At 39.8% G+C, this 24,040-nt stretch overlaps 1 protein-coding gene across 1 annotated transcript in view; it reads left to right on the plus strand.

Moving 5' to 3' along the window:
- The window catches only part of PUS1 (tRNA pseudouridine synthase 1), a 30,068-nt gene extending 7,122 nt beyond the window's left edge, over positions 1-22,946 (plus strand). Inside the window, exons 5-9 of the mRNA XM_035732537.2 lie at positions 932-1,151; positions 11,174-11,384; positions 11,717-11,836; positions 13,085-13,155; positions 16,933-22,946. Coding sequence (XP_035587225.2) covers positions 932-1,151; positions 11,174-11,384; positions 11,717-11,836; positions 13,085-13,155; positions 16,933-17,155 — 845 coding nt within the window. The 3' untranslated portion in view covers positions 17,156-22,946. The remainder of the gene's footprint in view (positions 1-931; positions 1,152-11,173; positions 11,385-11,716; positions 11,837-13,084; positions 13,156-16,932) is intronic.
- Positions 22,947-24,040: the final 1,094 nt, after the last annotated feature.

The raw sequence follows: 24,040 nt of genomic DNA on the forward strand, positions 1-24,040 counted from the left end.
AAATGCCCTGGTACTGCCGAGGGTTGGAAGAGTTAGCTCTCCCTCTCGAAACGCTCTCACATGATCACGCGTATACAACCACTCCCAAGGAATTTCTACTCACTGCCTATCGTGGCGGGGGGTGTTGTTCACGAAGTTGAGAGGACGAAAGGTGAATGTCCGGCGCCTTAACCGGACTGGTGGATACGGAGGATCCACTTCAAGAATTTGGAAAACCCTGATTATAAATCAGTAGTGCACATGGACTCCAGTATCCTGAGGGAACAAGTAGCGTATGAACCAATTGTTGATCACCGGCTACCATGGGTCTGCATCTTCTGACGTTGCTCCACTGCCTTGTGGATTAAACCTTTAGGTCGGATGTTCCGGGTGTGGCCCCCTAACAAAGCCACCTGCTTCGGTTTAGTCGCCCGTGCAGTATCACATCCCACACACAAATCAATTGATTTATATGGCACATATCTGTTTGGTGCCCCTTTGTACCAATGTTTATGTGTTTAAACCAATAAATTTAATTAACAAATGCTCTGATACTTTGCTTCCACTCCCATACTTGTGAGGCCTAGTTCGACAAAAAACAAGGCTCAAATCCTAGATTTAGAAACTGGACATCGAACGTTTTAATCACATAGTCCGTGGCCTACAAACAGACTAAAAAGATGATAATTAGTAGCAGATGAAAAAACTGAAATGATCTGTCATAACGTAGAAGCTGGTATGTATGTACATCAGTTCAAGTTGCCGTACCCAAGAAGGACAGAAAAATAAAGGTGTTAGGTCGAATCCTGGAATAGTAAAGGTGACAACACAACCCTTCAAGCATCCAGTATTGAGTAACAAGATAGAAAGTATATATATATATATATATATATATATATATATATATATATATATTGAGTGTACAGCTTTGTGTTTCGTTTTTGCCTTTTAGATATTATTCGCGTAACTCGTGGGTTTTCTTCATACGGTTCGTGTACACATCGAATTTATGATTATCTATTACCTACATTCGCCTTATCACCTGCTACTTCATTATTAAACGATTCCACTTGTTGGACTTATCGTTTAACAGTTGAACAAATTACACATGTTAATCGTTTACTTGAAAAGTATATGGGTACTCATAATTTTTATAATTTCACTTCAGGAAGGTAAGTTATGGTTTATAGGATCACAGTTTCTCAACTTCTCGTTGTGTTTATGATTTTTTCAAAAGATTAGATCATCTCTAGTCATTATTTGAATATTCAAAGTAATTCCTTTTGTCTGTTCCTGATTAGTCAGTCACTATCATTGAGAGAATTAAATTATTTATAAATTTAGTCATATACTTGCAATTTTGAGGTAACCTTGCTAACTCCTGATTTTTGATGCTTGGGATCATCTGATGTCGGTTGATTAGTGGTTAAAGCACGCCTTGAAAGCAATAGTAGATCACAGTCTCAAATGTCACTCCACTCGCAGCGAGGTGATATCATCAGCCGTAACACTCAAAATGTATGCACAAACCTACGTTTGATAATTGCATCCAATTACAGACATCTTATTTCTGTTTGCCGAAACTGCTTAAAAAATACACGAGATTCCCTAAATTCGGTCCATATTCAACATAGAACCTATAGGTAGGTTGAAGTTGCCACACCGCAACGAAATAAAATTAGCAATCTCAAAGTAGTAGAAAAGATTAGGTATAGGAAAAAGAAACGAAAAGTTTTAGTGAGATTTCATAATTCAAGAATCGAAGGAGGATAAAGAGTGAATAGATGTGTACCATTAGAAACGTCTTTGAGCCATGTCACTCAAAGTCTAACCACTAGTTACGATGATCACTCGGATCTCAACCAGGTAATCTGCGCTTGCCTTCACTGCTCGGTTCACTTATCAATGAACTGATATCGCCTTGGTTTGACAGCATACTCCTACATTAGGAAGCATAATTCGTCTAGTTAGCCGGTGGTTAGGTATACGTATACATACATACACAGCCTCGGTAAATGGAAATACACTGCATTATCAGGCGATATAGAAGATAATAAAGAATAAATTAATCTACGTCGTTATAGTCCTTTTTGAATAATGTTACCTGATTTCCCTAACCAATGATTACAGCTTACGTTTGGACCTCATCTACATAACCTGCAGCTGCCAATATAGTTCAGATCGATAGTCCGTTTCCTTGTGAATAAATGCCACGTTTTGGTTTGGTCACCCTTCGTTTTCCTCTAACCTACTCCTAAGCTAGTCAGCATTTAGCATCAAAATAAATATTAAGTTCTGACACACTGATAATTATTCCTCATAGTCGTGCTGAAATTACAACTTTTTTGTTAGTGTACTTTCTTAGTCAGTCAGCTACAACGTAGGACCAGGCACATATGTGCATCGGTCCAGGTTGCCATACCTCATTAGCACAGCAAGATGAACAGCGGATTCATAGGAGTGGTTAGGTCAACGGTTGCAATAAGGATATAGTATAGGAAGAAAGAATTAGTTCGTAGACAGAAAGAATGAAGTGATTTTAGTCTCTTAGTTTAAGGGAAGACAGGGAGTGTATACACCGACGCCATTGTGATCGATTCTGAGCCATGTCACCAAGAGTCTCCAACCATTGGTTACGAAAGTCACGCGGACCCCAACCAAGTAGTCTGCATCTACCAACATGGCTCAGACTAGAAGTTAGTGACTCCAGGCATTGATGCCACGTTTTGGTTTGGCCGCCCCTAACTTTCTTCCGCATCCGCTGAAATTTTCGATTATTTGAATCATAGATTAAACAATTTTTTACTTATTTAGTATCATTATCTCCCACTCACAAAAAGTATAAGTCGTCTGCTGACTATAGGAAATTCGGTTAAGTATAGATATCGGTTCAATAAATACCAAAATGTCTTGAATACATACTGAATCAGTAAACTAAATATTAAATCTCAGATAAATTATTTATATATAAGTCTCTATTTCATGTTATCCCTTCACGAAAACACTAAAGCAGGAATTTCACTTGATCTGAAATATTTTACGCTTTATTTCTCATCCATCCGTAGCCTTTAACCCTTGACGAAACACTAATATCACAACTGTAGAAACCAACTATTTTTGCTTGTATGATTCCCGATCGTTGTTGCTACCTTGACGTGGTGGTCGGGCTTGCCTATCGTGATAAAGCAACCGAGCTATACTGGCTGGAACAACCGTTCCTCAAGGTTCTACCATGTCAGACAGGTCGGTTGATGAGCTGTAAGACTAAAAGCAACAAACCCAAGGTCCGAAAGCGAAGTCGTACTGCTGACTGTACAGAGGTGTGACAGCAGTAAGGTGTTTCCTTCAGACAACCAGCATGACAGCGATGCTGCTGTCTCCGGCGATATGGTCTTAACAAGTACGGAGCTAACACAAAAATTACCCATACAAAGGTCGTGTGTGACCGACCTCAAGCACTTGTCCCTTGAGCACTGCGGTCACGCCCTCATGTCACTAAGACCACCTTTTTATCCAATTTCCTTTTCAGGTGCCTCCATACCTCTAACAGCTTGTATGATGATAGTACGGTAGGATTACCTACCATATACATAATTTTATTAATAAGTTGTTTTAAGTTACTCATAGGATGGGAACCTCGTGGACCCAGAATCATCAAAGCATCCCTCAAAACAAAGAAAGGGGGAATCACAATGAATGTTATTCAATGTTATGCACAAAACAATGATAGCAATGACGACGATAAAGATCAGTTTTTTAGAGGCTGCAATCGATCTTAGTGAAGTGCCCAGGAAGGGACCTGACCATTCTGATGGGGGGCTTAAATGCCGAATTCGGGCATGAAGATGTCTTGGGACGACATGGACTGACTGGAAGAAAGAAACGAGAATGGTGGAAGATTCGCAAATCTACGTGCATTCAACAAAATGGTTATAGGTGGCACAATATTCCCACACAAACACATACACAAAGCCACATGGGTCTCATTAGAAGAAACATTGGACAACTAGAGAGACAGCATTAAAAACGTTCAATACATCCTTCCTTTGAAATACTGACAAATCCAAGATAGCTCTCAGCATCACGTTCCAAGCCCTACAAGATCTACTCAAAGAAGATGAAACCACTATGGAGGATAATTGAAAAAGGATCAAAAAAGTATAGTGGACAGCTTGCATGCAACTAGACGATTTGGATTCCGTAGATGACCTAGTGTGGTGCGTGCTACTTATATTGATATAAGTAGTATATAACGTGAGTTGAAGGAACGTAATGTCTGGCAGCAGAAGATGGAGAAGATCAAGAAAGGGAGAACGAGAACACAATGGAATTTGTAAGAAATCGCATGAACAATGAAATGTGAGACAATGGATTGATGTTTGCAACAGCAACAGTCCGGTTTGATATGATAGGATGATATTTTGCAAATTGACGATTTACTGTATGGTTTTTCTATTTTACCAAGTAATTCTGTAATTTGTGCTAAATACAATTTGGTTGTCCTCACCCGTGTTCTCCTTCACTACATTTGGTGTCGCTGCCTCCACTAAGGATGAAGATTCCATGGCCGAAGGAGTTTGAGGACGGAGATGTGCTGAGCTCCCTGAAGGAGTTTTAGGCCGTGGCGGAGCTGGTGGGAGTGAAGGAGCCGAAGGCAAAGTTGGTGGTGCTGGGGACGCTGCTGAGAGGCAGGCCGAAGGCTGTGTATGACAGCTTGGACGGTGCTGGCGGAAAGACGGCATGGGAGACAGTCACGGAGCGGTTGGCGGCGGAGTTCGACAGCCCAGTGGACAGAGAGGACGCGCTGCAGAAGTTCCGGTTGGCGAGGTCGCCGGTCGATGGTGACCCACTGGTGCTGGCTGTGGAGCTTACCAGATTGTTACGCCGTGCGCTGCCGAGTCTGGATGAGAAGTCGGAGGCACAGTTGTTGGCGTCACAGTTTATCGGGAGTGTGCCTGCCACCGTCTCCCAACAGCTGAAACTGGTGAACGCAGCGCAACCAATGGATATCAGTGAACTAGCGAAGGTGACTCGTCAGCTGATGACGCGAACAGTAGCTCCAGTCGGGTGCGAAAAGCAGGAGATGAGTAATGTCGAGAAGAAGATTGAGGAGCTGGAGCGTGAGATTGCAGCAATACGAGTGAACAATAAAAGGAACGATAAATGTTACGCTTGTGGAGGGACAGGACATTGGAAGATAAACTGTCCAACAAGACGAAGACGCAGATATGTTAGACGTTACAACGAGTGTTCTTTCTATCCTACGAATCTGGGGATTGTTGCTTTAGTAGACAGAGGGGCAGTATATACGAGAGTGAACATAAATGAGCGAGATTTAGTTTGTCTGATTGATACAGGTGCAGCAGTATCGTTAATAGGCAAAGAGCAATGTAAGAGAATCAAGCCGTGTACATTAGCTGTCCACACGATAGGAGGCCATATGTTAGAGGTGTTTGGCGTATCTAACAGTATCGTAAAAGTGGGGGATGCTGAGATAAAATTTCCGTTCGTGGTAACCACAAGCTTATCGAGACCGATATTAGGAGCAGATTTCCTAAGAGAAGTAAAAACGATAGTTGACTTAAGAAGCGGTAAGGTGGTCACGAAATATGTTTCATTGACAATACACGAAAGTAGGGAAGTGGCTGAAATAAGAGTTGCAGCGGATGTCTCGTCAAAGAAACCAAACATTCACGAGTTATGCAAAAAGTATGCGAAACTGTTCACTGGAGATGGGGAGCCGTATGGATTTTGTGACAGAGTAAAGCACAAAATACCAATAAAGAACAGTCGAGTAAATATATTTGCAACACGTCGTGTCCCGATGCATTTAGAGGCCGAGGTAAATCGTCAGGTCCAGGAAATGTTGAAAGAAGGTATAATTGAGGAAGCGGACAGCTCATATAGCTCGCCGGTACTCTTGGTAAAAAAACCATATGGAAAGTATAGATTTTGTGTCGACTTCAGAGGATTGAATAATATAACAGACCTGAAGCCTTGTGCAATGCCAACAGTGGTGGAAACATTAGATCGGCTACAAAATGCCACGGTGTTTACAGTGCTGGATTTACGGTCAGGTTATTGGCAACTGCCTATAAAACAGAGTGATCGAAGCAAGACAGCGTTTACTGTACGTGATAAACAGTATCAATTTAAACGAATGCCGTTCGGGTTGGCGGGTGCACTGTTCACGTTCAGAAGATTAATGACACTACTGCTCAAGAATCTATATAATGTCGAGGTATATGGCGACGATGTAGTTGTGTACAGTCAAACAGAAACAGATCACATCAAGCATGTAGAAGCGGTCTTAAAGCGAATTGACGAATTTGGACTTCGGAATAATAAGGACAAGTCGCAGATAGCGAGAAGTAGCGTCACATTGTTGGGACATAAAGTGGGAAATGGAGAAATAAAACCATTGCCGGAGAAAATTCTTACCATAAAAAATATTGCAGTACCTAATTCGAAAATGAAGCTGAGACAGTTCCTGGGAAGAGCGGCGTTCTACAGTCGATTTGTCAAGAATTTCAACGAAATAGCAGCACCCTTATATAAGTTATTGAGCAGCACCAAGCTTACGTGGACTGACACTGCCGAACAAACGTTCAACCGAATCAGAAACATGCTAGACGATCGCCAGATGACGCTCAGACTGCCTGAACCGGGAAGACTGTTTACAGTGGCCACAGGCGCGAGTGATCATGGTATAGGTGCTGTGTTGAGTCAGGCTGATAGAGTGGTGGAATACGCGAGTCGCGTCCTCACACCCGCTGAACAGAAGTATTCAACCATCGAAAAGGAGTGTTTAGCGATCGTGTGGGCAGTGGAAAAATGGAGACCATACCTCTTAGGTAGACGATTTCACATTGAGACCGACCATAAACCCCTGCAGTGGTTGAAAACAGCAAGAGACCCCCGAGGGAAGTTGGCGCGATGGATGATACGCCTGCAAGAATACGATTTCAGTATCGGCCATGTTCCAGGAAAAGAAAACGTAATGGCGGATTACTTGTCAAGACCAGACATGGAAGCCGACCTGCCATTAACAGCATACGCGGTGAATAGTTTAGAGGGAGACCCATTAGAACTCGTCCGGCAGCAGAAAGCTGACCCTAACCTTCGAGAGGTAATCCGAGTGATAAGAGAGGGAGCAGACGTAGATAAACGAACAATGGACAAGGAGGTAATAACGCTGCTTCGGCAAAAGGAACGACTGAGAGTGAACTCATATGGAGTGCTGACCTGGCAGGACGATGATGAGAACTGGGTGGCGGTGATCCCGAAAGACTGGCGGCGTAAAGTGATACACGAGTGTCACAAGGTAGCACATACAGGCATCGCAAGAACGACGGACCTACTACGACAAAGTGCATACTGGCCTAGCATGAGAGACGATGTGGCTGAATACGTGTTAACCTGCCAACAGTGTCAGCTAATGAAAAGCGATCGATACACACAACCGCCATTACAGTCAATCCCAGTAACCGCAGACGGTGGATGTGATGGGACTGTTTCCACAGACGGCGAGCGGTAACCAGTACCTGTTAGTGATGACGGAACATGCTACACGTTGGGTAGATGCCGTACCCATTGCAGACCAGCGGGCAAGGACAGTGACCGAGGTGGTAATCCGGCATATTTCAGCGTATCACGGAATACCGAAGATGATATTAGCTGACCAGGGTCCCTGTTTTGAAAGTGACGAGTTTAAAGCCCGTTTCAAGCAGTTTGGCATCAAGCGAATACGAACTACACCGTATTATCCTCAGACAAACGGACTTACAGAGAGAAACAACCGGACGTTAAAGGAATGGTTAGCATCAAAAGGGGGAAATTGGGAGAAAGAGCTACCATTGATTTTGCTGGCACATCGTTCCTCCACACAAGGAACAACCAAGAAGTCACCTTTCATGCTCATATATGTCAGACAACCACGACTTCCAATGCATAATAAGACCTGGCCACAACAACAGAAGTGGACGACAACAAGATTAAGAAAAGAGAGGAGGGAGGCAATAAGGAACGTGGAGAAGAAACAAATATCAGACACAAAGAAGGCGGAACAACAGAGGAGAACGTGGAAACCCTTTGCAGTGGGGGACCTAGTAAAGTGTAGAGAACAAAAAAGTAACATAGCAGGGGGAGCAGGGTCGGGGAAGCTGGCCCCAAAGTGCGAAGAACCGTATGTTATCACGGAGAGACGCGTCTCGGTCTACACGATCCGGAGAAAAGACAAGCAGAAGCGCGTGATTGCTAGTCAGCTACAGAGATGGTTTCAAGATCATCATGGGTGTGAGTCATGAAAAGCACCGAAGGACACAGCGGTACGGAGATCAGAAAGACTACGACGGCAACTTGTTAAAAGGGGGGACGAGTGTGGTGCGTGCTACTTATATTGATATAAGTAGTATATAACGTGAGTTAAAGGAACGTAATGTCTGGTAGCAGAAGATGGAGAAGATCGAGAAAGGAAGAACGAGAACACAATGGAATTTGTAAGAAATCGCATGAACAATGAAATGTGAGACAATGGATTGATGTTTGCAACAGCAACAGTCCGGTTTGATATGATAGGATGATATTTTGCAAATTGACGATTTACTATATGGTTTTTCTATTTTACCAAGTAATTCTGTAATTTGTGCTAAATACAATTTGGTTGTCCTCACCCGTGTTCTTCTGCACTACACTAGCCCTTCCTATCCCACACACATCAACAGATGTAGGTGAAGAAAGCCAGTGTAGTAGCAGCATGCCTCAACAAACAACAGAAAAAGAAAGAGTAAGCAACAAATAAATCACACTTGATGGAGCTTGGAAAGAGGTGGAGACTTTTGCGTATCTGGACAGTATCAGCAATAAACAAGTGGGATCTAATGCAGGTGTGAAGGTACGGATTGGGAGAGCGAGGGTAGCATTCATACAGTTGAAGAACATATGGAACTCAAAACAACTGTCAACCAATATCAAAGTCACAATCATCAATACGAACGTCAGGACAGTTCTACTGTACGGAGCTGACACTTCGAGAACTACCACAACCATCATCGAAAAGGTACAAATGTTTATAAACAGTTGCCTACGCAATATACCCAATGTCCGTTGGTCGGATACCATCATCAACAGCCTACTGTGGGAGAGAACAAACCAGCTTCCAACTGAAGAGGGAATTGGGAATAGACGATGAAAGTGGGTAGGACATACATCGCGGAAACCATCAGACTGCACCTCATGGTAAGCTCTGACTTGGAATCCTCAAGGTAAAAGGAAAAGAGGTAGACCAAAGAACACATTGCCCCTGAAACCTCAGACACACCAAAAGAATGGACATCACTTGGGAAGTTCCAGGGAGAAGAGCCCAAGACAGTGTTGGTTGAGGATTCCTAGTTGGTGATCTATGTTCCACAAGGGGTGCTTTGATGTCCTGGTGTCCGTAAGTAGTTGATTTATTGATACATTCATTACCTGTTGAAAATGTTTTTTACGCGTTGGCGTCCAAGTTAATGAGTTCCGCATTTCCACAAAGTTGATCTGTTAAGCGTCTCATGAGAGACGCGACTCAATATGAACCGTCGATGAAAACTGACCAAGCCGTTAAACGTACGTATTCGCTTGACTGTGGTTGGTTCTGGGTGACCCGGAATGGCCGTTATTTTGCTTTTCAGATGGTGGATGCATTGAACATCAATAGTGTGTCCGAGAAGATCCAGAGAGTCGGTTCAAATCTAACACTTAATAGCTGCATTAATGCCGTGTTTTTGTAGTTGTATCGGAACAAGGTCCAGATTCTGGAGGTGAGACTCTCCATCCGGTAATGCGATCAAGCAGTCGTATATATATACATATATACTCGACGTTGAGAACTCTAAAGACGTCGTCGATGAATCTGTGGGAAGTTTAAGCAGCACTACAGGAACCGAAACGCGTATGCAAAATTCCGTAGAGTCCGAATGTAGTAATGGTAGCGGTGTTAGGAATGTTGTCAGCAGCCATGGGAAATGTGGTTATAAGCTCTATCAAGATCGATTTTGGAAAAAGTCATTTTTTGGGTAGCTGTCAAATCGTGAATGTGCTACAAGGAATAGCAATCAGGAGTGATTTCCGTATTCACTCGCCGACAATCATCAGTTGAACGCCAATCATTGCTGTCCCTTTCAGGAACCATGTGCAAGGGAGATACCCATGTGCTGTTCGTTGGCGGAATAATTTCTAACTTTTCGGGAGCTAGTTGGCACACTTTCAGAAATACAGGTGGCCACATGTTCGTGATATGCTGTGTAACATTGTTGGTTACGCGCAGTAATTTTTGTCATGTTTGGTGCAGTTCTAGGTACACATCAAGTATCCATTCATAGTATGGACCGCTTGTATGCTTACTAGTGATTGAGTATATTTTACAACGAGAAAATGAAGTTATACAAACAGATAACTTAGTATTTCAGTCTGTTGACCTCCTGTTGCTCGTGTCGATGAGAATAATGAATGGTAACTGTTGGAATCTATTTCTGGACCGTATAATTGTTAAGTAGCTAAACTATTCGTATTCGTGTTCCTCTTATCGTAATGTTTGTTTCGATCTATGGAATACTACTATACGATTTATCATTTTATGAGTTATGCCCAGTATATCAAGGAAAGATCCTAAAATATAACACAGTGAGTAACAACGAAGCTATAGTTGATACAAATCAGTCAGTGAGTTAATACATGTAACAGTTTACAAAACCGATGGGTTATACTGCTTTGATTAACAATTGTAGCTAAATTGTTGAGTTATATATATTGTGCTCCTTCCTTATGCATTTTTAAGTTGATGCACAGTCAGAACATAACATCGTAATATCTTCTAACAATTGATAGACAGTAGTGACTCAAACTGAATACTTTGACTAGCGTGTCAATATCACAACTGACCGTGATATTAAATGACATGTACTCCAAGATCACGAGTATCTTTAGACCTATTAAAATTACACGATCTTTCTTGAGGAGCAGCAACTATCTCGAGATTTTGGTGAACCATGGTTTTGCCGATTACCTTCAACCATCCAATATATGGGTGATGTAAAATATTTTTCAATAAGTCAAAAGTGTGTTAATCTATATCTTTGTTTTTCAATTATTTGTTAGTCTATTTTCGTACTCTTCAGTTCGACATTTAAACTTTTCTTTTGATTAATTTTAACACAAGACTTGCAACGGATAGCAGTTGTAATCGATATATTATATCAGCCAAATGTATGCCAACATTTCTACTCGGTGAGCATCAATATACTATTATACGTATTACTGGTCAGTCGTTTATGCTGCATCAAATACGTAAAATGATTGGTTTAGCATTAGCTGTTCTACGTGGTTATGCAACAGAAGCAGTATTTGATATTGTGTTCAGTAAAGAAAGAGTAAGAATAAAGTGTGTACTGTATAAATATCCGTGTTTATTTATAGTTGTTGATTATTTATATGCTTACATACGAATTCTTAGTCTGTCTCCTAACCATTTAATTTATCTGCCGTTTGGAGCGATTACGAGTTCACTTAATTTGAGAACGGAACAAAGACTCTGACCAAAGACCAATAAGCTAGCGATTCTGACGCGTCCCAGCCCCGCGAGTTTAATTGTGTGTTTCTGTGGTATAAGAACTAACAACCTATTTACAGTTTCCAACTTTTGTCATTAGATTTGAAAAAATAGACTGTCGACACGTTTATGCTCTCTTTCATTTATATGTAGGTAGATATACCGAAAGCTCCAGGACTAGGTCTTATGCTTAACCGAGTGGACTTTAGTCAGTATAATACAAAATATCAAAATGACGGTATCCATCAACCAATTGATTGGAGTAAATATGAAGTGAGTTTTTCGAATCTTTCTACTACTTGCTTTATCAATTTGATACAAATAAACTTTCTTATTGAAGTCTGTCTGTGAACTATTTTCATTTCCAGTGAGGTTTTCGATAGTTGTTTTTTATATCACATTATAAATTGGGGTTTACTATATCGCAAATTAGTTAAAAGTCTGGATTTAGCCTTATGTACGAAGCTATTTCATTCTCGCGGTGAGGGTGTTATTTACGGAATCGGTAGGACGAAAAGCGAAACTCGGGTGCTTTAACCGGATTGGTGGACATGGAGGATCCACCTACGGGAGTTGCAAAACTCTGGTTACAAACCAATGTACACATGGGCTCCAGTATTTTAAAGGGACAAATGGCGTATTAGCCTGTTGTTGATCACCGGCAACCATAAGACTATCTCCATTACCTTGTGGATTAGACCTTACGGTCAAAGGCCCAGGGAGTGGCACTTAAGCAGTATCTTATCCCTCACAATAGTTCTTTGACTTTTACGTAAGTCTGTAATAAAAGTTTACTATACAATTGTTCTGTCGTTTTCCACAAAACACCTTAGTCAACCTTCATGCACAAACTCGATAACTCAACACTTCTTTGTCTTTCACGAGTTAAAATCTAAATGTTTATCTAAAGAAGAGCATTCGGATAGTATTAAATATGATGCAATAGTTATTTTTTACTTGTTCATTGTATCCTTAGATAACTGGAGGCAAAACGTCGGTTTTTCCTAGGTTTCTTGTTTGCTGAAACTCACTCCTTGTCTTTTTTCTTTTTCCAAATTTATTTCACTGGATTATACTCCTTGAATAACATCTTCAAACCCTAGTGTCTCCGATTACTGCTTATATTCTTACTACCTCTACCACTACGGGATTTGAATCGACAACTACAGCTATATTCTAACGTGGTATGGCAACTTGAACTGATGTACGTACGTACGAAGTTCTACGTTCTTACTGACTTGCTGAAACTCGTCAACAAAGTATATCTTTATTCTTAAGAAAAATGGTGCTCTTTATGAGAATTCAATGTCAGTGATCACAAAAGTGACTACAGAGCTATTCCAGCGCCAACTAACCTATCATAGGACTGAATTTTTCACACACTAATCACAAAGCAGTAATATTAAATAGTGCTATATTTTTCTAATCGTTAGCGCTGATGCTAATCTAATGTGTAGCTAATGTGTTTTTTTTAGATTTTAAATAATATTCTCTGCCTATTTTTTTCCTTTCTATTAACAGGAGCAAAGAAACGAATTCAAGATGCAATATGTATATGAACATATTGATCGAATTGAGTCAGTGGAAAAGTCGTATCCTTTCACATTTATGAAGTATTCAATATTAGTTTGTTATCCGTACCACGGTTTTTCATGTACCCATTAAGTTAAGTTTCAGTGTATAATTATTTCCTTGCAACTGTGGTTTCTTAGAAAATGTGGTTATGTAACACTGATAGTTTTTCTGTCCTTCTTTGCAATCACTTCCTAATGAAAAATCAAGTAAAAAGTGATCATGTCCACACTAGTAACTGTCTTTATATATTTCGTCAAGCAAGTCTGGAGTTAGAGAGAGAATCGATGCACCTACCATGTCAGACAGGTCGGTTGAAGAGCGATAAGAGCAGCAAACCCAAGGTCCGAAAGCGAAGTCGTACTGCTGAATGTACAGAGGTTTGACAGCAGTATGGTGTTTCCTTCAGACAACCAGCATGACAGCGATGCTGCCTTCCCACAAGGAGGGGTGGGGTTAGAAAAGGTCGACCCTAAAAATGCACACCTCGCCTTATCCCACGGATATCCGTCTCCGGCGATAATGTCTCAATAAGTACGGAGCTAACACAAAAATTACCCATCACAAGGTCGTGTGTGACCGACCTCAAGCAGTTGTCCCTTGGGCACTGCGGTCACGCTGTCAGGTCACTAAGACCACCTTTTTATCCAAATTCCTTTTCAGGTACCTCCAGAAGAACCCTTCCACGGTGTGGGCAACCGGGAAGTGAAAACCGCCCTCATACCTCTAACAGCACTCAAGACCACTGTATTCATAATCAACCTTCCTCTTCAATTCCTATTATTCCTCCTACATCGACTTTCAACTTTAAATTTCCTCTCTCGGCTTCCACCTCAAGTGTCACCATAGCCAACGATTCTAGTGCGCAAAATGCTGTCCCAGGTCTACTGAAACCTCGCTACAAACTACACATTGGAGCCTTCAACGTACGAACACTATGTCAAATCGGTCAGCAGGCTTCCTTGGCTAAAACCACAGAATCTCTTACCAGTGATGTATGCTGTGTCTCCGAAACACGCATACAGGATTCCAGTGTGGTCATTCACTTGACCTCACCTCGGCAAAACGGAGAGCCAACGAGATACACCCTCCGTGTATCTGGTGACCCGACGCGCAGCTCTCGTGGACTGGCAGGTGTAGACATAGCACCATGCATGAGGGTGAAACAAGCACTGTTAGAGTGGATCCCCGTTAACAGTCGTTTATGTGCTGTTCGGCTAAACGGCTCCGTAAGGACTCGGAAGGATAGGGACACACGTTGTTGCCTTTTTGTCCTTTCTGCCTACGCTCCCACCGACTGCAACTCAGATGAAGTGAAAGATAAATTTTACGTAAAGTTATCTGAACTTCTTCAGAAACCTAAACGTTCAGATATAGTACTCGTAGGGGGTGACTCTAATGCCCAGATTGGTAGTTTAAGGTATTTAGGTGGGTGTTTTGTATTCCAGCACAACGAACGGATAATGTTGATCGTCTGCTGCAACTGTGCTCAGACAATCGTTTATTTTTAACATTGAAGTAGGTCCCCCAACTCTTGCTGAAGTTGAGAAAGCTATAGTTAATCTGAAACGAGGAAGGGCAGCTGGTTCAGATGAATTGGCTTCAGAGGTCTTTAAGGATGGTGGTCCAATTTTAGCGATTAAGTTGACTAATATTTTAGCTAAGATCTGGGAGTTAAACGTTATCCCCTCTGACTGGTCGCAATCACTTATCGTCCCAATATATAAGAAAGGGTCAAATCATTTTTCGACAACCATAGAGGGATTAGTTTAACAAATATAGTATCTAAAATACTAACCTCGATAATTATCAGACACCTGAACCAAGGATAGGGAGTGAAGTAGTCGAACGCGTCGACAACCTCACTTATCTTGGAAGTCTGATCAGCCCCAATGGGCTGGTATCGGACGAACTCTCAGCACGGATTCGAAAAGCTCGCTTCGCTTTTGCCACCTTACGTCACCTATGGCGTAGGCGAAGTATCCGTCTATCAATAAAAGGACGAGTATACTGCGCGGAAGTCCGTTCTGTTTTACTTTACGGCAGCGAAACATGGCCTTTAAGAGTAGAAGACACTCGTAAACTACTAGTATTTGACCACAGATGCCTTAGAAATATTGCTGGCGTCTGCTGAGATAACCGAGTAAGTAATAGTGAGGTTAAACGCAGGGTATTAGGGAATGATGGTAAATCAGTCGATGAGGTTGTGAATCTTCATCGACTGAGATGGTTGGGTCACGTGTTACGTATGACTGAACACCGATTACCACGACGTGTAATGCTAACCGGGGTAGGGGATGGTTGAAAGAAAGTAAGTGGTGGCCAAACCAAAACGTGGCATCAGTGCTTGAAGTCGCTAACTTCTAGTCTTAGCCATATTGGTAGATGGAGACTACTTGGTTAGGGTCCGCGTGACTTTCGTAACCAATGGCTGGAGACTCTTGGTGACATGGCTCAGAATCGATCACAATGGCGTAGGTGTATACACTCACTGTCCTCCCTTAAACTAAGAGATTAAAATCGCTTCATATCTTTCTTTCTACGAACTAATTCTTTCTTCCTGTACTATATCCTTATTGCAATCTTCCTTTTATATATTACCACCTCTGAATTAACTACTCTTATGCATCCGGTGTTCATCTTGCTGTGTTAATGAGGTATGGCAACTTAGACCGATGCATATAAGTGCTTGGTCCTGCGTTGTAGCTGACTGACTGAACGAGATTCTTAAGTCTTAGATTAGCGTGGTGTCCATTCTGGCATATGCTTAGGACTGTCCCATAGTTTTACTCAACTCTACAAGTCACGATAGTAATAGTTGTCATTGTGATCTACAGCGCTGTGAAACGTATGGTGACAGTTGTTATTTCTTTGGTGCCCACCTAATGGAAGAATACTTCGAGACTTTGTCCTCTGCAACTTAATGACCTGTGAGTGAGACCGCAAAACTCAAAGTACAACTACTTTATATCTGTTATACATGTCCGTTTCGCCAATAGATGTCGGAATATTGGATCTTCGCATTTCGACGGTAATCCGGGAAACAAGGTGAGCTGTGTAATTTTAGATTCGACCCATCGTGAGAAATCAGCACCACCTTGAGGTTAGTATGTATGAGTTCGAAGTGGGGTAGAGAGCAGAAAACTATTCTATCAACTGATCGGCTGACACGCACGCGAGTGAGAGAAGACAGTCAACTAGAACACTTCTATTGATTCCCGATTTCGGACCCGACCACACCGTACAATAATTATGAAAATACAATTTTGTCCAAAACTGGAGATGAGCGTAGAAAATAGAGTACAAAATAATACGTTTAAATTACAATAGCTTTGGAACAAAACGGGCTACAGCAGTGAACTATACATCAGACGAAAGCTTATAATCTGTAGAATAGACTAGAAACAAAAATAAATGTTACTGTTTTACAAGCTTTGAATTAAATGAAGTAACGTCCCCAAAAATAGCTTCCGTAGTTTGTTAAGGCTTCTTGTTTCTCTGTTCATATCACTCTCTAACCATAAATATGGTTCTCTTGTCGTTGCTCCCTCTCCAACCTACTTGTCTATGTTGATAATATATAAAGAATCAAATACCCAAGCCAATATGACCTTATTTTAGTCACCACAATAGGCAACCTGGTCTTCCACTTATGATCTGGCAACATTATTTGTGATTGTACCATGTTTTTGCTTGTCGCGGAATTCCATGTGTTCGTTGTATTCCTTAAGATGTTAAAATATTTCCAACAACTGTCAATTTCTTTAACTTTTGTCAATTCTATTGTTAATGTTCAGTATGTTCCAATGGCTTTCTACATTGGATAATCATACGTATAGTTTGAGAGATTCTTCATCTCCTCTGATTGTTGTTGATAATGTTTCGAAAACCGATAATACTCAGATAACCAATCAAGATTATGTTACCACTCGCACACATTTCAACACTAAAAATAATCTAAATAAGAATGATGTTCCAGAGTGTGATATACCTGTTAAAAAAGAAAGGTTGGTATTGTGAGAGGATATCTGTTTAATTCTTCCTTTTATGTCAAGTAGTGGTTTTATAATAAATTGTTTATATTAGTCATAATGTTGTATTCTTCTTTTGTTTTGCTTTATATTTGCCAAATGTATGCGAAAAAGAAATATAAATACTACCATTCTAAATAGAGTTCCATCTACAATCTATTTTCAAAGTGATTCTCTCCCAAATTTTTGTAACTTCTTTATCTTTGAATGTGGTTGATAGGTTAGAAACAAAGACAGTAATCGTTATCGGTAATGTAGCATCATAGAAGCAAGTGAACTTGTCATTCATTTGTCTCACTGGTCGATTGTCCTCTTAATTTTAATCCATATGTTTCCCAATAAATAAAGTAACCTAGTTGTCTGATTTTTTTTACTGTAAACTAGTCCGTATGCCTTTCAAAGTATTCATAATTTATGCTCTTGCTGTTTCTTCGAGATTTTCACTACTTATTTTAATAGTCTTATGTACTTTGACCCTTTATCAGTGTGTTTAGTGGTTCTAAGTTTTTGTTTTTGTTTGCGATCTTATTTCGTTATTGTGTTCCCTATTCTCGATAAACCTGAGTAGATGAAGCCCTTTTGCTTAGTGCTGCCAAAATAAGGTCACAGTATATTTACAATTACATGTAGGATAAAAGATGCTTGTAGGGATGTGTATGGAGCCCCCATAGTTCGATTAACTTCCCTTATTTTATTTTGCATATAACTTACAACGTGAACACAAGATACTTTGTGACTCGGTATATCGAGTATCTTTGTACTTAAGCTCAGGCATCTTTGTGCATCCAAGACCAATATGGGTAAAACAATTAACTCGCAAATGGACGTTGGGTTTTTGCTACACAAACGCTCGTTATATCAGAAATATAACATCCTTGTCCAGCCTAATGTTAAAAGAATTAACTCGGTATATTTGCCACTAAAGTGTTGCTTATAGTAGATGTAGGCCGTGCTTAGATTATTGCAGGATACATTTGTACTAGAAATGATAGGGTAATAAATTTCAATGGAGGAGGCATGGCGTTATATGTTAAAAATTACTTTTGAGTACATTATTGACACACAGTAGTAGCACATATAAGGAAGCTATTTGTACAATCAAATCTAAACATGTGTTAGTGACTATAGAAGCAATATACCGTAGTTAACGTTGTCTTACTGACGACTTTGTCCGAAGTTATATTTGCACATGTCGTGAAGCCGATTGTTGTGGCACATCAGTTAGATAGGACTTACAACGTCAAGTGGATGTTTTGATGGTAGCCTGCTATCAAGTTTATTTAATGAACACTTGTACATTGTATCCCAAAACGGAATTATTGACTTAAAACATGAACCATCGTTGTTGAACCTTTTCTTCATACTGCTGTGATGATGTTATCAACATTCAGTACCTACTCTAACCAGCTAACATTGATCACGTACTATAATTTAGGTTACGGACACATTGTACAGTATGTATCTGTTCCACCTTATCCCAATATCTGACGAGCTAACATTCCTGCAATCAGAGACTGTGCTCTTTCAACAAATTGATCCGTCAGCGTGGATGGGGTAATGGAAAACGAATGAAATAAGTCTAAAGCCAGATTCTAGGTCATTACCGTTAAGTCCATGGTCAACACTTAGCCCATCACGTTGCACTTCATGGATCGTTATAGAATACCGAAATATGCTATGGTGTTTTGAAAGCATGTTTCGGGCTTTTTCTTGATAACGAGTGACGTATCACTCAAATGTGGTTACAAAAACTGATATATATATATAAAAGCATTATTGTTGGACGTCGCACTAATTACGAAAGACAGTTGACACACGATAGCTGTACTTACGCAGAACGATCGTTTCGTACATTAAGCGAAGAATTAAACGTAGTAATGGAATTCCTCAGTAACGGTAATAAAATCAAAATAGTTTAGTAAGTCTTCGAGATTGATGCTGACCTCATTTGTTTTACTGGACATACTCTAGCTTAAGGCACTCTGTCACGAATTTGCATCAGATCGCGGGTGTGTACGCCGTGCTAACCATCCCTTGTGACGAATAGCCAGCTCAGACCAAACACTTTTCGATATATTGACAGCCTTCCAAATATATCTTCGATCCCCATCATTTCTGATTTGATTAGGTTGGTTTCCTTAACTATAATGGTGTTACATGTAAAGGCGTTGTCAAACTATGAGCAACTATTCCATCTTTAGTGTTGAGCCTGACGTGATCCGGTACACCAAACCATAAAATGTGAGTCTGTTACCTGGAACATTACATATTCCTTCTGTTTTTACGCATAGCGATATCGATTTTATATTTGCGGGTGTTTTTTCGCCAATTTGCGCATCTTGTCTCTATTATGTCGCAAAAGACACCTACGCGGTTTAAGATTAAGACTTACGCCTTTGAACTCATCCCTGGAGATCATCAAAAAACCCAGGTTTATTCTGTCAAAGAAAAGCACCAAACAAATTCCATTGTGTTCTCGTTCTTCCTTTCTTGATCTTCTCCATCTTCTGCTGCCAGACATTACGTTCCTTCAACTCACGTTATATACTACTTATATCAATATAAGTAGCACGCACCACACTAGGTCATCTACGGAATCCAAATCGTCTAGTTGCATGCAAGCTGTCCACTATACTTTTTTGATCCTTTTTCAATTATCCTCCATAGTGGTTTCATCTTCTTTGAGTAGATCTTGTAGGGCTTGGAACGTGATGCTGAGAGCTATCTTGGATTTGTCAGTATTTCAAAGGAAGGATGTATTGAACGTTTTTAATGCTGTCTCTCTAGTTGTCCAATGTTTCTTTATCTTCAGTTTTATTTCGGCTACCACCATGTGGTGATCTGAAGCTATGTCAGCTCCTCTCCTGGTTTTTACGCCTTCCATTGACTTTCCGAACTTTTTACTGATGTAAATATGATCCGTCTAAATCTCTGTAGTGTGATCTAATGAGACCCATGTGGCTTTGTGTATGTGTTTGTGTGGGAATATTGTGCCACCTATAACCATTTTGTTGAATGCACGTAGATTTGCGAATCTTCCACCATTCTCGTTTCTTTCTTCCAGTCAGTCCATGTCGTCCCAAGACATCTTCATGCCCGAATTCGGCATTTAAGCCCCCCATCAGAATGGTCAGGTCCCTTCCTGGGCACTTCACTAAGATCGATTGCAGCCTCTAAAAAAACTGATCTTTATCGTCGTCATTGCTATCATTGTTTTGTGCATAACATTGAATAACATTCATTGTGATTCCCCCTTTCTTTGTTTTGAGGGATGCTTTGATGATTCTGGGTCCACGAGGTTCCCATCCTATGAGTGCTTTAGGTGCCTCTTTGGATGTCATCAGAACAACTCCCTGTGTGTGCGGAGCATTTTCTTCCTCGTGACCAGAGTACAGCAACATCTCTTCCGAATCTATTCGTTTCTATCCACCATAGATCCAATGGGTTTATGATGTATGGGCGAGAATGATCGTGATTGGTTGTCTGTTTAGTCAGATATGTAAATAGTCTGACAGGTGTCAGATGAGTTTTGTATTCCCGATCCTTATATGTATTTTTGATTGTTTATTGTTGTTGGATTGTGTTGGGTCTTCGGTGTGGAAATATATTTATGTTGTAGGCAGGCTAATCACGGGGATAGAAATGAAGGAAACGCGAAACCCGTTAATAGTTTAGTAAGGGTGTTAGTGAACACAGAACAAAAATAAACGACTATGTGTATATCGCCAAATGAACAACAAAAAGATTAAAAATAAATGCTTATTGCAATAAGATTTGATAGTAGTGTATGTGTTTGTGTAGTAGTAATTTGGAGTGATGCTACAATAGTCTCAATTAATTGCAAAGGATAATCAAATATCATTATATTTGATCGTTTAAAGATCCCTATATTAAAAAGGCTAATATTCGAACGAAGAATATCCTTTTCTACAATTATGTATCCAAATTAATAATCCGAAAAATGGCCAGGTTAAGTCAAAGTTCGTCGTTTAACGTATGTGAATTTAGTATTGTTGAACAAAATACAATAAAATTGTTAATGTTGATATGACTCAGATAGAATGTTAACTTGAATCTGCGTATATGTGGAATTTAAGATCCATGATCGGAAGAAATATGGGTCAGATAGGGTGAGAGTAATAATAGTGCAATTACAATTCGGTCAAATGTTTAGTGGAAAGCTATATTGTGTGAAAAATTAGTAAAACGTAATAAGGAGGGATAAATTCATAGTGAATGAATCATGTATAGGGGAGATTAATAATGATGCTTAAACAATAGTAATAATAATACAAAGATTTGTGAATAACGATAACAGATGCAATTATAGCTGACTATGAAAGGTCGTAGTCGAATTATGTCACTGACCTGTTGTTGGTCAGGGTAAGAGGAGTGGTTGGAGATAGATCTTCTGTACTCATACCTCCGGTTTCTTCATCCAGTTGGCTACTGCTTCAGCCGTTTGAAGGGCTTTAAGTCTGACAAGCTTTGGCAAAAAATACTGACCTTATGAATAGTTGAAGAAGAGTGGTTTATACTGTCACTATTACCAGTTCGTACTAAATGGGCCAATATCGAGCTGTTCACTTTCTTCATCAAACTTGTGTTTAGGTGCGCTGGGAGGTGCTCACGAGCATGAAAATTCCTAGAACTTCGACCAATAGAACTCGCTCCACAGGAGCAGTCGAACTGATAAATACAAAATTAGGTAGTCATTCTAGGTAATTCATCTTATGGCCTCGGTGTCACCATTGGGCGTTAAAAGAATTTTGTATTGTCCTGCGTAATCTCTGAGTTAACATTTGACTAGCCATATCCCCTCTGAATTGTAGACGCATTAACTGGGACTTCTTCACTGTTTGCATTCCGCCTACTTTCGTGATCATATATTTAATTATATATTTTCTAGGGTAATCATTCTCCCTGAGAGTATTACGCAAGGCGTTAGGCTCATCTTGAATTAAATGAGCAGAACATATAGTGCGTATACGGTAACTAAGGGTTTTGATTAAGTTTCGTTTGTACTGTAGAGGTACGAAGCTAAGGAATTACGGATACTGCCCAGTCCATGTACTTTTTCTGTTTGTTTCTTTTTAACGATCCATCCGCACTTTTAGTTAAGAGAACGTCCAAAAAGGCTATTCGACCATCACTCTCTTCAGATGTAAACTGAATGGCTGGATGTTCCTCATTAAATCGCCTAAGAACCTCATGCTGTAAAGTATTATCTTTACAGAGGATGAACATGTAATCCATATATCTACAGTAAAATGTGAAGTTCTGAATAATCTTTTTTAACGGACCATTTTCTAGTTTGGCTAGAAAAATATCAGCTAGTATAGGGCTCAGTTGTGAACCCATTGCAACACCATCTGTTTGTCAATATATTTCACCGCTGAACCTGAAATTCACATACGTGGTGCATTTGAGTAATAACTCTTTCACGGTATTCATAGGAACAGTAGTTCCAGTTTCATTTTCAATCAGTTGTTCACCTATGTATTCCACAGTCTCAATGATTTCGACGTTTGTGAATAACGATGTTACATCCAATAACATCATCTTTAATCCCAACGTATTTGCATTTTTGATTTTGTCAACAAATTGGAATACATCCTGAACATTGTTTTACAAGCTTTTCATGGAGAGGTTTCAATAGAATTAACAACCATTTAGCTATAGTATGGTAAGGAGAGTTATACCTATCTAGAATAGGTCTTAGTGTCGTTTGTTTAACAATCCTAAATTAAAATACTTTAAACGATGTGCTTTGCCCTTAATCTGTCCATTTTTTTGCATATATAATTGTGGAACGTGAAAAGAATTTATCGAAAAGAATATCCTTCGTTCAAATATTAGCCATTATATGAGTTATATATACGTAGTGAAGATAAAATGAATCTGAATTTTTTTAAATTTTATTGATATTGTCTTAATTACAAAATTCGGATACTTAAGACTAGTGTTTAGACGGAAAAGTATGAGATAATAAGAGTGTAATGAATATCGACCTCCGAAATAAACCGTTTATTTTTTTCCTACTTTTTTATTGCATTCGGGTGAATATATGTAAATTTATGTAATAGGATACAAATTAAAACTTGATATTAGTACAAACTTTTATGTGATAATGATTTTGAACGATGTTATGAAAGTTACAATTAATTGCAAAGGATATTCAAATATCAATTTCTACGTGTTATATACCTTTGTTTGTATAAATCATTACTAAACACTGATATTTAATAGGTGACAACCCACTTTCGGAAAGTAAATCATCAAGGAGACTTCCGAGCCGGGTTATAGTTCTACTGCTACGGAGGTTCATTAGGAATCTGTTCCATATGGTTGAGTTTGTGTAGGTTCTCGGAATTGGTAGAATATTTTTTATTGCGTAGGTTGTGGGATGACATCATAGATTACGTAGGGTTGGATGTCGAATAATAAGAAATACAATTTATAGGTTGATAGATAAAGACAAGGTTTAATTCAATACGCCTGATCCAGAGAGGTTCTAACTTGAGTCATAGACATCTTTGATGATATTCCTTGCTGTCGGAATATCCCAAAACAACTTTAGTGAATCTTTAAACACCTTCAATTCTGATCATTTCATTATGCTTGCAATTACTGTAAACTGAAATACCATACTCAAGAACGGGTAAGATACCTTTTTGCTTATTAATAGTCTTTTCGATGTTATTGATGTTTGTCATTATGAATACAATGAGCTTTCTAGCTTTGGATACTTGAGATGCAATATGCTCAGAAAAGTTAAAACTGTTGCTAAGCCAAAGTCACAAATAGAGTTGAGAGGTTTCGCTGTGTGTTTGCCGTCGGAGTAAATCCCCTGATGAGATGTGTGTATATTCCC

This window comes from Schistosoma haematobium, chromosome 4 (assembly GCF_000699445.3).
Source record: "Schistosoma haematobium chromosome 4, whole genome shotgun sequence".
NCBI classification, from domain to species: domain Eukaryota; kingdom Metazoa; phylum Platyhelminthes; class Trematoda; order Strigeidida; family Schistosomatidae; genus Schistosoma; species Schistosoma haematobium.